Raw genomic sequence first — 17,175 nt, forward strand, 5'->3', positions numbered from 1 at the left:
AGAGAGAAAGAGAGAGAGAGAGAGAGAGTGTGTGTGTGTGGGTGTTGGCTGGCTGGGGTAGAGAGGGGGAGGTGAGGAATTGTGTTGGGGGTAGGGGAGGAGTGAGAATCTCAACTTCCAGGACATCAGTTGTTCTCCTAATTTTGTTGTTAAAGCTTAATTGCCCATGTACAAGCTGCACATGGAAAACCTTTGTAGCTGCATCTTGCTGAGGCAGAGCCGTTTCCTGCAGCGTGAGTAGACAATTCTACGGTACTAAGATTACAGCGGAGAAGAGAGTAAATCCTTTAATTGTACGAGATCATCAGATTAGGCTGTACCTTCTCTGCAGTTCATTCTGCTAACCAAGTAGTCCACTGCCCAGAAGCAAATGTTTCTAAGTGTGGAGAAGGTGAGCACACACAAAAAAGGAAAGAGGAAGATGACCAAGCATCGGTCTCATGGTGGGAGCAGCAATATGGAAAAACTTTTTTTTTTTAAATGGAAGTATGTACCAGAGGGGCCAGGAGGACCTCTTGGGTTTCCTGATGAAAAAAACATTACCTAGGGCTTTCTTAAGGAATAGTTGTGTGTCCATCCAAATTAAATTCCAGCTGAGATAAACATTTAGGGAGATAATTATATGTCAAGTTTCCAGAAGACAGAGCTTAGACCCTCAATTTCTATTTGGTGGTTTTAATCAGGTTTGGCAACTCCAAGCCAATGATTTGATCATTTTAAATAATATTTTTCTAAATTAATATTACATGGGAATACATTTTTAAAAGGTTAAAGGTCAAACAACAAGAAGTCAGTCATCCATTTTATTACAAATGTGAAGGTTAATCCAATTAGTTTTTTGGTTAACCTAAGTTTTACTTGCCAACACACTCGAACTTATTTTTTATGCACTACTCTCTGGTTGTTGAACAGTGGTCCATATAAGAAGACCTTAGAAAAATATATAGAAGGAAGAGGACATGAAATCAAATATGTACAGAGATACCACTAATCTGAAATACAACTTGAAATAAAAATGGTTCCACTCAATATGAATTTTTAAAAATGGAAATCAAATATCTAGTTATAACATTGGATTTTTAAAAAATCTTTCTGGATCAGATTGTCACTCTCTCTAAACCCAAGGCACAAAAGCTTGGTAACTGCTTATCTGACTAATTAAAAGAGATCTGAATCAACTGGAAAAGCTTATATCTGGAGAGCTGTGCATGTCGTGTAAAGTCCTCCTGCATTTATGGCTTAATTCTCAGCTTAAAGGAACTACTTATATCCCCACTGGTTCTGGTAGGCAAGAATTGAATCTGCCAACTTATAATCATACAATCCTTTATTACAAAAGGCTTTATAAATATTTTATCATATAACTTTGATGGCAGTGCTATGAGGTATCTTATACAAGTACTCTCTCCATTTTACAGATTAGTAAATCGAGGTTTCCTGCTGAACTACTTGCCTAAGGTCATAGAGCTATTTTTGTGGCAGGGCAGAGACCTATGTTCAGATCTTCTGACTCCAACTTCAGTGTTATTTCCACCCTAGAGGACTACTATAGTCTCTGATAATCACAGAGTTAAGTCTCTGAATTGCCTTTGCCAGTTAGCTTATGGGGGAAAAAACAAAACAAAACAAAACAAAACAAAAACCCACAATAATCTATGAGCCTATCTCTCTAAGTTTTAACTGCTAATGTGTTAATGTGAAGAAAAACATTTGCTCTGGTTGTTGTTAGAGATGGGTCATTATTTTTATATATTTTTCACTCATTCATTTTGTTTGGACCTATGATTTCAATGGAGTGGAGAACTCCTGGGGAAAGACTACTAATGATGTAAAGGCAGCACCTAACCTGCAAGTCAGTCTTAGCGATGGGGTGTAATAGGATCGGGGGCAGAACATTTGCCTGAAGTCATTTAACAGTTATGTATCAGAAATGACACTTGAAACTTGCTGTCTCCAGGGTTTTGTCTCTGGAAGTGCTTGGAGATATCGGGACCCCCCTGGAATACCTGTCTCAGATGCCTGCCCTGCAGAAGCCTCTTTGGTGAAGCCCGTGGAGGAATGGTTGCAAGGAGTTCACCACGAAGGGCTGCCTTTTCCCAACTATTTAGATAGAAACAATATTCTTCTGATGACTTATCTCAGACCTAGCAAGAGCAAGGGAAACTAACTTCCATCCTTTTTTTGCCAAGTTGGGTCCCTATAGATGTGGAGTACCACACACAGGAAGGAAGGAAGGAAGGAAGGAAGGAAGGAAGGAAGGAAGGAAGGAAAATAGCCATGGTCTACAAAGAAGTGATGTCCTGCAGTCATCCCTGGGAACACATTAGCCATTAAGCAACAGAACCTTGGAAAAGCAGTGCTCCCTTCCCTGAACAGCCTCCAGAGGCTCCTGATGCTGCCACCACCATCAGCACCAATAAAAGCAAATCAAAACCAATCTGTGTCTTTACAAAAATAAATGAAAATTTTCTATCTACTATGCCACAGTGTCTCTTAAAAAACTGTGTATACATTAAACAAATAAAATGATATTCAAAATAGTCATAAGGTAAAAAGTTTAACCCATCCCTTAAAGGAACATAGATGATTCTCAATTACCTGTAGTAAAGAGGATGGGAGCACAAATGACCCACAGTGGTGGATAATTGAAGTTTTTTCCCTTTGGCGGTATGAGTATAACCTCACTAATTCAAAATCTGGGATGACCTAAATTTATAGTATCAGTAGAAACCAAAGCTTCTGGATAAATAAGAATGATGAACAGAAGGTTAACTTCAAGATATGTTAATTGCTTCTCTGGGAAGACTGAAGGCAACAGGACCCAGAGGAAAGAGGAGTGGATTTGAAGTCAAAAAGAGCTCAATTTGGATCCTGATGGACACTTGTGCAGAGGTGCAGAGGCAAGGCAGTTGATCTTTGGAGGCCTGGGATTCCCCAACTTTGAAATGAGCAGGTAGTGTCAGATAGGTAACCTGTGAGGCACCTTCTGCATTTAAATGCAGGACCCTAGGATTAGGCCACATGCTTGTTTACTCTAGCTCTAGAATATTTAAAGCTTTTGAAAATAATCACAACTTTTTTTTTCTATTCAATTATTTTATGACAGATTTGTTGCTAATCCATCCTGGCCTTCTCCCAAGTAGTCTGAATTCCTGAGGTTTTGTAGGGATAAGCCATTTGTTTCATTTTGCTTTGTTTCCTCAGCAAGTTTACCTTCTAGTTCTGTTTGTTCTAGACTGAGATGATTTGAAAAAGGAATTGGCAATCCTAGATTGAAAGCTAGCTCCCCTTCCCCCCACCCAGCGCAACCTATGACTATAATTGGACAATGGCTACAAAGTCATGTGGATAGAAAATTCTGAAAAATTTGAATTCTTTTCTCTCCCCATTGGAAAGAAGGGGAGAGTTAGAAACTGTCCCACAGGGTTCTCTTTTAATGTTTAAAAAGTTATTCCTGTTCATCTTTGGGGAGAAACATGTTTCAGTGGCCCCCATCCTTCAAACTGTCATACCTCATTCTTACGCCAGTATGTGGAGACAAACCAAAAAATAAGAAAGAGAAGAAACTATCCATATTAGGATCGAGAGGCATAACACAATGTGGGAGCCCTTCTAAAAAAGTATGAAACGATACTCTAAACAAACACATGAAGCTTTCTAAGTATTTATGAATAGATATTGATATAAATACTAATTCTGTATTTAAAACAACACATCAAAGTATGGTAGGCATTTTACTTCCCTTTTCCACTACTCAGAAGTTTTATTTTTTTTATGATCAAGTTCTTAACCTCGTGACGTCCCTATCTATTTAAATCTTAATAGTCCAGCCTCTTGATTCTCAAGAGTCTAAAACAACTTCATTCCAAAAAATGATTTATCCAGTCTTTCTCTATTACCTTCTTCTGGTTATACCTCAAATTGTCCCACTCCCATGCAAATAACAAACTATTTTGATTTAGTCATGAAAATTGGGCCTTTAGAGTAAGTATCACTGCATTAGGTTAGTCATGGGTATTATATATTTTAGAAAACAATAAAATGACATTTAAAAATTTTAAACTTTCCCTTATATGGACCAATTTTCCCTAGTTCCCTCAAATGGTTTGAAATAATTAATTTGAGTATAGCTATTCTAATTTTATAACACAGTCTGCCTCTATCATCTGATTACACTAGAGCTGCACCATAAAGTGCTTGAAAACAGCAATGTTTATATGGCTCACCTGCCTAAGATCTTCTTTCACTAGCAGCAAAGAAAAATTCATCTCATTTCTAAGTAAACGTTTTGTAAAAAGTATTCATTAATATGCAGTTATTCATAACTCCTGATCCCTTATAGATGGTGGAATTTGTTTTGACACGTTGGTCACAATAATTCATCCTTGCAGGGAAATCATGAAATTATATGCTCCCAGCTCCTTTCTGCAGACACTCCCGCTTCCTGCAGCCCCAGCAGGAACAACACTAGTCAGCATTTAAGAGAGTGCTTTAAAGCTTGCAAAGGGGCTTTGCGAATTGTCATCTCACTTGATCCTCATCCGCCTCTGTGAGGTAGGTGCTATTACTAGCCCCATTTTACAGATGAGGAAACGGAGGCTGAAAGATTCTAAGTGACTCGAGGGCCACACAAGTAGGAGGTATCTGAGGCTGGATCTGAACTCAGGTTTTCCTGATTCCAACTCCACTCCTCTATCCCCAGGGCCATTTGGCTGTCTCAGTAGTAAGAGGAACTAAATTAAATGATTAATGACAGCACATCTTTTGATTTCTGTTTTACATTACATTTTACAAAGAATTTTCCTCACAAGGATCCTGCAAAGTAGGTTCTGCGGGTATCATGGTCCGATTGTACAGATGAGAAAAGGGAGGTCAAGGAAATGAATCCCTCCTCTAGAGGGACACGACTGGTTAACGGGCAGAGCTGGGAGTGAAGGGAGGCCTTCACACTGCCAAGTTCCCTGTCCTTTCCTCTATCCTAGGCTGGTTCTATGACTGATAAGAACAATAATGATAGTCATCAAAGCCCTAAGCACTGGCATTTCTATGGTGCTCTTAGGTTTGCAAAGAACTTTACAAAGAGGATGTCCCTGGATGTTCACAACCACCCATCGAGGTAGGTGCTATGTTGTGCCCATTTTACAGAGGAGGAAACTGAGGCTAAGAGAAGTTAAGGGACCAGCTTAGGATCACACAAGCAGTTCAGCTTGGCAAGAGTGGGTGCTGGCTCTTTCCTGGGCCCATGGAGAGCCTGGGGTGAGGCCAGAACTCTGCCTGCTGGGCTTCCAGTCCTTATCTTAAAGGCTTTCAGACACAGCCTCAGGGAGGCAGACCACGAAGTTCACCCACACTTCGTAGAAAGAAGCCCTGCTGGGTGAATCGGGCCATTTCTGGCCATTTCTCTCCGAGGGCTCCCTAGGTCAGACAAGAAGGAGCTCACGTTGGCCCAAGGCAGCTGGCCGCCAAAGGACCCTCTGGGACAAGAACTGCTCTTCAGAGGCGTTCCCAAAGGGGGGCAGTTTTCACAGCTCCTCTCTGAAGGAGGGAGTATACTATTATTACAGATGGGGAAACCAAGGCTCACGGGGGCTGAGAACTCCCAAGGTTCTTCCCACGCCGCCTCTCCCCCAGCAAGCTGGCCGGGGGTTCTCTACACTGGCCAGAATGGAGTATAGACACCTTACACAAGTCAATGTAAATAAGCATTTTTTCCCAAAGTAGACACATGACCTGGAAACGCTTTGTCCATTGGGCTGTACACCAGGAGGCCATGTAAGCACCTCTCGTTGGAGTAAGGAAGCAAAGAGAAACAGATGAAGAGCAGCCCAGGAACTTGGAGACAAGATGGCCTGCCTCGGGGCATCAGAGAGGTTGGGCTGACTCAGGGTCACCCAGAGGGAAGAAGTGAGGAAGAATTCAAACCCAGCAATTGGAGGGAAACTCAGGCAAGAGAGCCTAAGAGAAGAGAGCCCCAACCCGAAAGCAGGCAAGAAGAGCCACCCACCAGCCCGCCACCCGAGGCTACACTTCCCTGGGATGCGCAGGGGTCCGGCGGTGGCCAGGACCAGGATGAACGCTGTCTGGGTGGGAAGTGAATCATTACCGTGTTTAAAAAAATCCCTGGGTTTGTTTAAGTAGAATAATTGTGCTTAAGAAATGGGTTTTTCAGGAAGGGGCTCTTGTTCATTAATTGACTGTCAATATGAAAAATACGTGCTGTTTAGTCATTTCTGCTAAAGAATGTCAAGAACTAGATAATCAAGCATTGGGTTACAAAGTTGAAAAGTTAACACAGCAATACAGTGTTTGTATTAGTGCTTTAAGTAGGTAAATTAAATTGAAATGTGTCTCTTAGGCAGTCGTTGAACAGGCAAGATGAGAAATAAATTGAGCTTCACATAGGCCTTTAAAGCATCTAACAACTGTATCTGTCAACACACGGATCCTTTTCACTGTCAATTCACCACACATTCTGCAGACCTTGGGCCTGCAATTATTTCATTTCCTTTCTTGGAAATGTAATTTCCACTTACTTTTGTTGAATAAAAGGCAGACAAAAGGTGGAAGGAGTTGCAGTATTTTCTGATTAAGATTATCTGTGTACTATGGTAGAGGAAGGAAAAAAAAATCTATACACCCACACTGAAGCATTTCTCAGAAACTTGTCTCAGCCCAGTGGCTTTTGTGTCTGGATATCGGTTCCAATGCAGCCAGATTGTTGATGCCAAATTAGGTGTTAAACAAATTTAATCAGAAAGATGAAGGGTGAGTATGGATCATCTTTCTGTTTAAATGACTCTAGTCAAAAGGAGGAGAAACACGTCTGGGGGGAGGGGAGGAAGGCTTTTGGAAACACAATGAAATTAGATAAAACCATAAGTCAGCAAAGAAAGTCTTTCATTCTGAAAAAAGGTGGGAGGAGATGGGAAGGTAGAGAAAGGTTAACAGCACTAATAAGAGAATGTAGCAGCAGGGAAAAAAATACCAGTTGACAAAAATAGATCCAAATTGAATTTCCAGTTCATTTGTCCAGGATTCACCCTTTGAACTAAGTAAGACAGCATGAGCTACAAAAAGAGGGTCCTTTCTTTCCTGATGGAACAGGAAATCAGAGGTTTAATTAACCATGATTACAATATTCTGCTGATCTGATTTGTCTCACCTACTTCCTTTTCTTTAAGTGACAAACTAGATGACATCCTGGCAAGAGAACTGAAGCAAAACTGTAGACTAATTTTGAAAAGAGGCTGGCATTGTTAGAAAACAAAATGATCCTCGACCGGATCTGTTGGAAACATAGACTTCTGTAGCAGGATTAACTCCCTAATGCTGACAGTAGCACTTCGAAGATCTAGGTTTGCTAGATTATATCTCTTTACCTAGCCTATATTCTCTCTTAGGATCACTCTGTTTTCTGCTGATAAATCTTCTCCAAGGGTTGGAAAGTAAGGATGTGAAAACAGACATTTTTAAGCAGATCCCTTGGACATCTATCTAGTGTCTCCTTGAGTTGGTTAGGTGCCAACTTAAGATAGGTGAATTAAATACTTAAATCTTGGAAAAAGTGATTAAATTCTCTAAGATGGGAGATATAACCCAAGACAAGCTAACTTGTTTCTTCACCCAGGATTTTCAAGGTAAAACTTTTATCGAGAAGAAAATTATCATTTGATTTAGGGAAAGAAATTCACTGGGAAGATATACTTTCCATCAGCCTTGAATGACTTCCTCAAAGGAAATCAACAGAGTATTTATTGTTGGTCTATCACAGGAAAGTAACTCTTCAAATGAAGAAAGAGAAGAGAAGCTATAGGAAACAACTGTACAATTTCAAAGACTTACTACCTAGAGTATTTTCCAGAAAGGAAAAAAAAAAACCAACAATCACAAACCAGAGATAAATTAAGTAAAAAAAGATAAATTAGTAATCATAAATTCTGCTACATACTACAAAATAAAGAGCATTATTACTTACTGAAATGTAACCTTGGAACTTGTGCTTCCTTCCAGTTTAGGAGGCCCTCCACCTGGCTCAGGTGTTTTGGGGGCCGGGCTGTTGAATTCTGCCTCCAGAGTTTTCTTGTTCAATGCAGTTTTTGTTACACTGGATACAGAACCCAACACTGGCATGGATTTGGACTCTGAAGTGGCTAATATCCCCGTTGGACCTTAAAACCAAACACATATCTACAGTTTAACAATTGTGGGTTATGCTTGTGCAGAGGGTAGTGAAAAATAGATGAGTTGAAAATGCCTAGGGCTGGTCAAACTAGGTTTGCTATATATAGAACAACTGAAATCTCAAGGAAATCTGAAAAACTATTGGAAATCTGTTCTACTTCTATGGTTCCATTGCTTTTAAAGTGGTACTGGGGAAAACTCCAGGATTTCTGTGTTGTCCTTTGGAAATTCATCTGGTCAATTCCCTGACCAGAGTCTATGGATGCCCTGGAATGATAAAAACTCTGTTCTCATGAAATTTTGGTTTACTAGCAGCCTTCACTGAACCAGCCTTCAAAAAGTTAATTCTTCACATAACACAGCTCCTTATTTTTAATGGAAAAGGGAAAAGATTTCCAAAGGTTCTTTAAAAAGGCTCATAAGACTTCTTTAAAATAAACCACTTTTAACAAAACATTTCCATTTTTAATGTGAATGAGAAGTAAATTGATTTGTTTCCTCTTAACAAGTGAAAAAATTAAGGCATAAATTAGGTGAAAAAATTAAGGGATAAATAAAGAGGTCTAGACTTTTCTGATCTCTAACAAGTTGTCCAAAACCTATAGAATAGGATTCAGTTCACTGGTTATTATAATTATTATTACTGCATGTATTATCGTTATCAATAACATTAAGCATCAACATAAGGCAGTTTGGCTTATGTTAAAGGATGCCATCTAGCTGATTTTTCTCAAAGCAGGATTTAATTATTTGTTTTTGCTCCTAAAAACTTCTGAAATCCATACAGGCCAGATTCAAGCCACAAGAATATTAGCAAACGCCAGCCTATGTAGAAAGCAGGGTCTTTTTCTTGTTTATCTTAAAGAGGGAGTAGGAGTGAATTAGGTGAGCTAATTAAATATCCTGATTTCCTTTTTGCCCTTCAGGTTGTGGGCATGAAAATAAAGAGATGGTATTAAGGATAAGAGTGAATATAGTAAGAAGGAGATTGCTTTAAACCATCTAATCTGCATTTCTCTTTCCTCATTTCTGAATACACTGGTTCCTGGGGCTCATTCGCAACTGAAGCCTTATTAAGGAGGAGGGGGAGTAGGCAAGTTTTTGCTTTTCCTACATCTAAAAAGAAATAAAGAAAAATACATAATGGTTAAGTTAGACTTTTCTTCATCCTGTATAAGCTTCCCAATGTTTTTTGAGAGGCACTTGCTGCTCTCTGAAAGACCAATTTTGTAGACCAAATTACTAGGTAAAATGTGGGAATGACAATTAGAGCCATATGAAGTGTTTTAAAGGAAAATACATTTTAGCAGGCCATTGGAGACCAGCTGCAACTTGGGATTTGGGTCCTACTAGCCTCCACCCTGCTCCCAGCTGCCCTAACTATGTATTTCTTATTGTAACCTTCCTGTTTTCTGCCTGTCACCTTACATTTGAATACATCTTTACCTTTTCCATAAGCTTTTGTGTGCAGAATAATATACTGTTCGTAGTGATATCCACTTACTTCTCACTAGAGACAAACACACCTGTCAGGACATAATCTCAGTAAATTCCTCCAACTGCTTGCTTCTATGAGATGGAAAGAGTTCAAAGAGTCCTTTTTTCTTCTAATTCTCACTATTCCTATAAATTTGCTCCTGATAGCCTCTACACAATTAAAGATAGTTTTTATTGGCTACAGAGTTTGCTGGGACCTGGGAGATGACTTGGTCTAATCTCTTCATATAATGGAGAAGAAAACAAGATTCCAGAGAGGGCAATTGACTTGCCCAAGGTTGTACAGGTCGTAAGTGATAGTGCTGGAATATGGACCAGGTCTTTTGGCTCCAAATTTGGTGTTACTGCCACTGCAGTACGTAGTCTCTTATTCTTTCCTCTGCATTTAAATCTCTCCATTAGCACACTGGAAAACTTCATTTCTACTGGGGAAAAAACCCAACAACTTCCTGAGAACCACTTAAACCACAGTGTTTGTTTTTGTGATACCTCTTCATTGACTGCTTTTAGAGGGTCATCTCAGAGCCTAAATGGGGACAAGGAAGGTATGGAAAGCAAGAAACCCAGCTAAAAGCTGACAATTGTGCTGATGGCTTTTATGAGTGACAGTCACACTAAGAACTATGAATTTCATTTTATTTCATTCAAAGACAATTCTAGGAAGAGATTACAATTGTAAGATTTTGAACTTCATATGTTTGATCAAACTGTAATATTCAAATGGAAGATGATTTCTGATAGAGACGTTATAGAGGAAATTCAGGCATAAGGCAGGGTAGAACAGATGGCCACTGAGGTTCGATTCTGAGATTACAGAATTGTAATTAGAATAATTTTGTATTAGAGAAAAGATTTGATTATTTTAATTTTTGCTCTTTCAAATATCTAAACACTCTGATGATTTCAACTCTCATACTGTAGCAACTGTGATTCACTAAACATTTAAGAAAAATTTCAGATAATTTGTAATAGATGGCAATTAATTTCTCCTGTGACAATAAGACATTTTTTAAGGCTGCTTTGAAGTCTTAAGAACTGAATTTTTCCCCTTTTCTTTCTGTGGAATCATAAAATGTTTAAGTTGGAAGGGACCTTGGAAAACACCTATTCTAATATCTTCACTTTAGATGAGAAAATTGAGGCTTAGAGAGATTAAGTGACTTATTCAGAACCACACTGTAATTCTATTGATCAGCAAATTGTCCTAATACCTTTAAAATATGACCTGAATTATAAAACTTTAATTTATGCAAAATGATTATATAACTATTGGAATAAACTAGGTACATATGCAAAATATTTCTATGTCTGGGTTCTTTGAATCATCATAGTTAAGTGAGAAATATTTGGAATCAAAATAATTTGAATCCTGGGTTTAGATGAATCCTGTTCTACTACTTACTAGGTATGTGACATTAGGGAAAAGACATCACTTCTATGATTTTCCATTTCCTCATTGGTAAAATGAAGGTAATAAAACTTATGCACTAGTTAGGTTAAGACTGTTTTGCAGATAAATGTGATAATACATGTAAAGAACCAGATAAATGTGAGTCATTTTTAAGAGTGATGTTAATCACAGAAGATTAAAGCTAGCATGGACTCTAGAGATAACCTAATGCAACTGCCCCATTTTGCCGAGGCAGAAAGGGAAAAATGACTTCTCTGGGCTATAACTTTCTCATATTAGATGTCCATCTAATACTTCTCACTCACATTAGAAAACACATTCTATAAATAAGAAGAGATTATTTCATATTTAAAGAGCTAATTTAAAGACAGATGGTATAGAAATTAGAGAGTAGGACTGTGAAGAATTCAAACCAGCTTACTACTGCTATCTGGCTCTGTTGTCACCTTTCTGCGCCGTAAAATTCTTTCTAACTCAGTTTCACTGTTTTCAGTATCAAGAGATTTTAAGTTTCTTGAACTAGCAGATGTGTTAAGTGTCTCCTAAAGTAAAAACAAAACAAAACAAACAAAAGATTAATGTTTTAATACAACACAGAGAAATTTATAAATTCAAACAACAAAACCATTACCAGAATTCAAATGGGATTTACAAAACAAAACACAAATATTGCCATAGAACCAAAAAAAAAAAAAAAGTGATGTGAATTCCACTGATCTTTTTACTATGACCTATTCAGGAAGTTAAAAGATGCTGCTGAAGATGTGGATGGTAAGTTTCATATGGAAAGAAGACAACAAGTATGTTTCTTTATGAACTACTTCCTACATGAAGTTTAATAATGAAAAAATTCTGTACATCAATGGTTCAATTTCCGATGTTCATTGAGCCAGTGTAGAAGAGAACAAATGTGATGAACTCACCTTAGAGAGAAGCACATCTTGACATGGCAGCCATGTGCCAAGGAACCCAAATCCTGTAGTATTTGAAAAAAAAACCTGCAGCTGATCCTTCAAACACAATGACTCTTGATTCATGGCTGCTCAAAGCAAATGGAGTTATTGCCAAAGGATGTCTATTACAACCTTAAGCTGACTACCAGAAGAGGGGTTGCACCAAATACACCTAAACTGGAAAAAGATTCAATATATCTCTTTGGCAGGGAGAGGGTCTCAGGGGATGAAGGAAAGAAAGAAGGTCGTCTTCATTCCATTTTCCTAATGCAGCTGATCTAGAATATATCCAAAGGTCAAAAGATTCTGGAAGAATTAGAAGGTATAAAAGTTGTCCTTCCCATCACCAGTGCATACTATGGTATCAAGGAAGATAGAGAGGATTTAGTAACTCTAAGATCCTTTGCCCTTATTCCTTTGTTGTGAGAACTCTGAATGGAGATCAAGAGATTCCTATACCCACCAACAGCCACTTAAAAAACAAAACAAAACCAAAAAAAAGCCTGCTATTGCTTTCATGTAAGAATGTATCTCAAGATGCCAAAAATGGAACCCACCAATCCATTTTTCTTTCACAAGATGCCTACTGTTTTCTACAAGTAGTTTTCCTCTCTTGTGTTACAGGTATGACTTTCAAGAGCACAATGCAAACTCAATTACAGTTACTACTAACCCCGACATCACTAATTTACCCGAATAATTCTTGCATCTCTTAAAATTTCTGATGCTAAGAGTTTGAATGATGTTATTGTCATTATTAGTTATTCATGACATCAGTTTAGCCTTTATCAACCTAGAATTAATTATAAGCGATTGAATACTCCATTTAAAAATCTTATTAAACATGAAGTTGAGTGGTCAGAAATCTCAAGCTGTGGAGCTATTCTCCTATTCTGGTTAGAACTTTTTTCATTGCTTAAAGGTGCCACAATGATAAGTCTACTAGCGAGCTCAAACCAGGTTAATTAACAGAAGAGCTCATTTTTTAAAGATGTATGCTCCACATATGCTGACTTTAGAAATACCTGAGCTGCAAGCCACTTTCTAGTTTTTAAAATAATCTTGATTCTAAAAACATCTCTATAGCTATTAAAGTCTATACTTATTACCAAAAACCCAGAAAGTACATTTAGAGCAGGGGTTGGCAACGTATGGCTCTCAAGCCATATCTGGCTCCACCTCCCCATCGGCCAGACCAGGCAGAGCCCCAGGATGTGCCCCAGGGGGCCCTTCAGCCCCCCCCCCCATATTCCAGCACCTTCCATAGGCGTTTATGGCTCTCACAGCCAAAAAGGTTGCCATTGATTTAGAAGAATATCATGCCATATACTACTTTGTGTGGGTCAGAATAGATACTAGACACTCATTAGGAATCGGCAGTTTCACAGAAAGACAATTCACTTCCCTTCAGATATAATGCTGCACATCTAACCCTAATTTTCTGTGCTTGCAGACTTGTCCCCTGCCTCTGATCCCCCCATCTCCACTTCTCAGTTTCCTTCTGTATCATCTTTCTAAAACAAAATGAGACTTTCTTTTGAGGGTAGAGACTATTTTGTTTGCTTGTACTGCTGTCCCAAGTACATTATGATCCTAGAACATATTAAGTGATTAATAAATGTATTCTGTCTCTTGTGTGCACGTACATGCACGTGCGAAAGTGTACACACACACACACACACACACACACACACACACACACCCCTTTGTGTCTTCTACAAATCTGACAAGAATGCTATCTCTGCCTTCACCTAAGACACTGGTTTTTAACTGGGTCATAGAAATGTTCTCCTACACTCATTCTTTTTTAATATTTGTGTTATGCCTTATAAAATTCAAGTTTTGAGAATTCCATTTCCTACTATATTGAAATCCAGATCTCTCAAACCCAAACTCTTTTCCTTCATCAAAATGCTGAAACATTTGGTTTAAATAAGAACACTAAAAAGTAACAATACTCAGTAAAAGAGATGCTACTATATAACACATTTGTACTAGGGAAACAAGTCAAAAAGAACATCAAGTAGTTATTTTTAATTTTTTACTCATTTGTAATAATTATAATTAATGATATGCTTGTTGACTTGATTTGAAAATGAGTCCTACAGCTAGAAGGCAAAACTTAAAGATCATCTAGTTTAATCTTCTCATTCTGCGGACCATAAATTTACTCTCTGAAAATGTCATTTCTTTTAACTGGGGGTGGGGGGGAGCATCTAACAGTATAAAGTGGCTTTCAAGTGATTAAAAAAGGTTTCTTGGTTCTCAAAATTCTTATAAATAAATCAATGATGAATAAATTTAGTAAAAATAAACATAACTCTAAAAATTAAGGGAAAATAAGCTTGGGGAAATCAACTAAGTTAATATTAAATAATTTGTTCTCTGTCCCATTTATAATAAAACTAGGTTCCTCAGTTACTTCAATTATACATTTGCTACTAATCCATGACCTCAATAGCCCTGAATGCTACTCTATTTTTTCATAGCCAAGGACTCATTGCATTTTAGCACAAAGACCTCTATGGTATCAACTGAGTAGTACAAGTATTTCTTTCCCTTTTGCTTTACCCTGTTCAAGGGGTCCAAAAGGGTAAGACACTATAGGATTTAAATATTTACTGTTTCCCCTTTTGAGGAAATCTCCATATCTTCTGTAACTTGGAGTGGTGGTAAAGTAGTTTCTAATCATTTCATGAAAGCAGTCATTTCATAATTATAGAAGATGGGCCTGAGAACAAGTAGCAACTAAGAGTCTAAAACTGGTGAATAAAGACTTTTTTTGTGATAATGCTGGCCTGAATGTATACACCAAGTATTTTGAGAAGGGGTTCTTAAACTAGTAAAGTGATTCATCAAAATAAACCCTCAGCCTAGAAGTTAGAAGGTGGAAGAAAATGCTAGCTTGGGATAAGAACATGTTTGAATTTGAGTATGAACCTGCTCTACAGTCTAATGAAATTCCAAAAATTGGACTTTGGAGGACATAAAATTTATTTTGCATCTTTTTCTATCTCAAAAAGACACACAGTTCTGAGGAAAGCCTGTAAGTAAAACAGTATTATAAGAAGTTAACTCTGTTTTGCAGCATTATTAGGAAATGAGGTATATCAAAGATTCTAGTTCTTAGAATTGCCACATATCCCTAATCGGCCTGTGTTTTTTTCCCAAATTAAAATATGATTAAATAATACTTAACAAAAACTATACTAAATGCAATTTTATTAATCTTTGATACTTCAAAAGGTAAATAAGGATAATGACTAATATTATTTATTGATATCATTGCTATGATTGGTACTGTTACACAGTAGACAATAATAACTTGCATTCCTATAATGCTGTAAGGTTTCAAAATTTCTTTTCCATAACAACCCTGTAATATAGGCAAGTGCTGGTATTATCCCCATTTTACAGAAGAGAAAACTGAAGATCAAAGAATATGAAATGTGCGATAGACAAGCACTAGAGCAAGGATTTGAACCTAGGTTTCTAGACTCCAAGCTATAGTATTCTTTCCATCATACTAGGCCAAGTAGAAGACCTGATTTCTTGAAAGTTCTTGTTAGTAGAACATTGAATAGAGTTTTCTGCATAATAGTCCTGTTAGATAACCACATTTATGCTCCAACAGCTTAAATATGCTATTCTGTAGGTTGAACAGACCACCACTGTTAACTAGTGATATGCATCACTTTAGAGCTAATCCTACTCACCTAAAACTAAAGCAAATAATTGAGCTGTTATGCATTAAGACTACAATTTAAAGACAGACTTAATGAAAATAATTTTGTTTACAACAATTATGTGGATGTCTGCATGAAATGCATAATTAGCACAGTAACAACAAACACAGGAGTATTTAGTCCTGCACCTCCCGCCCCCATGTTTGTTGACGTACTGTGCATAATAACTGGTATTGAGAATAGAATCCTTCGTATCCTAAACACTTTCCAAGCAATGAGTTTGCCACTGAAAACTCAATGATTGTTCAAGCTAGTGCAATAGCCATTTATAAATTCAGTGATGGTTCTCTCTCTCTCTCTCTCTCTCTCTCTCTCTCTCTCTCTCTCTCTCTCTCTCACACACACACACACACACACACACACCCTGAACTATAGAATGGAGAACAATGGCTAAAAGACATCAAGCAACTTTTAAAAAAATCTTTGAATTTCCTTAAGTTTTAATAGTTTACAAATAAAGCTTTTTTTATATGATTTATCATCAATGGGTTAAAATAAACAATACAAATGAGAATGGGTGATAATCACTCCATCATTCAGTAGTTACCCAGTTTTTCAGTGGATTTGGAACATTCTCAAATTTCCACCTGAAGGTCGGAAATTTTCTTTTCAATACACCAGGCAAAATGATGTCTCTCTCAATATGCCTGGTGAATTTCTATTAATTAACAAGCATGACTATTCTAACATACAGTCCAACATTTTCTCTTCAAGTTGGAATCCTGGGATTAAACAAAGAAGAATAGAAAACAATCACTTAGGCAATTTAGTGTAACCAATATAAAAAACTGATTAGGGCTAACTCTTGAATGGAAACTACAAACGTGTTATTTGATATGTTAGTTATTAACACCTGTGAAAGAGAAAGGGAAAATAAATATGGCAGAAAGAAAACCATCAAAGAAAGAAACAAAGGTCTCCTAAAAGATCTCAACAAATAGCAAATGTAATTGTTAAAAAAAATCAGATTTATAAAAACATTTTTCTCTAATCCCCCATTAAATGAAAATGGCTGAAGATAAGCTAAGGTTTGTTCTTACCAGTATTCCTTTTAGTTCATTCACTGCACTTTCAGAGCCTTTTGAAGATTCTGGCTATAATTAAATGGGTACAGGGATGGGGAGGAGACAGAAACAGCAGGTGTATTATTCTGAATTTAAAACTATTAAACCATAGAAATATCCATTTGTCAAAAGGAGCTATGGGTTATACTGGCAATACACAAGAATTGCATCATTTTGTTAGGCTCATTTCTATGGGTAAAAAATAAAATAAAATTAGAAATGTTAGTGTTCCTAGGAAATTAAGTAGAAAACTAAAAAACTGTTATATTCAAAGCAGCATGAACTTCCCCTAACCAACTCAAAGACTGACACCTCCTCAGTAA

General features: G+C 37.4%; 1 protein-coding gene across 1 annotated transcript in view; it reads right to left on the reverse strand.

Moving 5' to 3' along the window:
• The window catches only part of SHTN1 (shootin 1), a 112,462-nt gene that overhangs the window by 8,693 nt on the left and 86,594 nt on the right, over positions 1–17,175 (reverse strand). The window contains exons 14-16 of the mRNA XM_044665618.1: positions 16,829–16,882; positions 11,511–11,631; positions 7,976–8,168 (exon numbers count right to left, since the gene is read on the reverse strand). Of these exons, the coding sequence (XP_044521553.1) occupies positions 7,976–8,168; positions 11,511–11,631; positions 16,829–16,882 (368 nt within the window). The remainder of the gene's footprint in view (positions 1–7,975; positions 8,169–11,510; positions 11,632–16,828; positions 16,883–17,175) is intronic.

This window comes from Gracilinanus agilis, chromosome 2, assembly GCF_016433145.1.
Source record: "Gracilinanus agilis isolate LMUSP501 chromosome 2, AgileGrace, whole genome shotgun sequence".
Lineage (NCBI taxonomy): Eukaryota > Metazoa > Chordata > Mammalia > Didelphimorphia > Didelphidae > Gracilinanus > Gracilinanus agilis.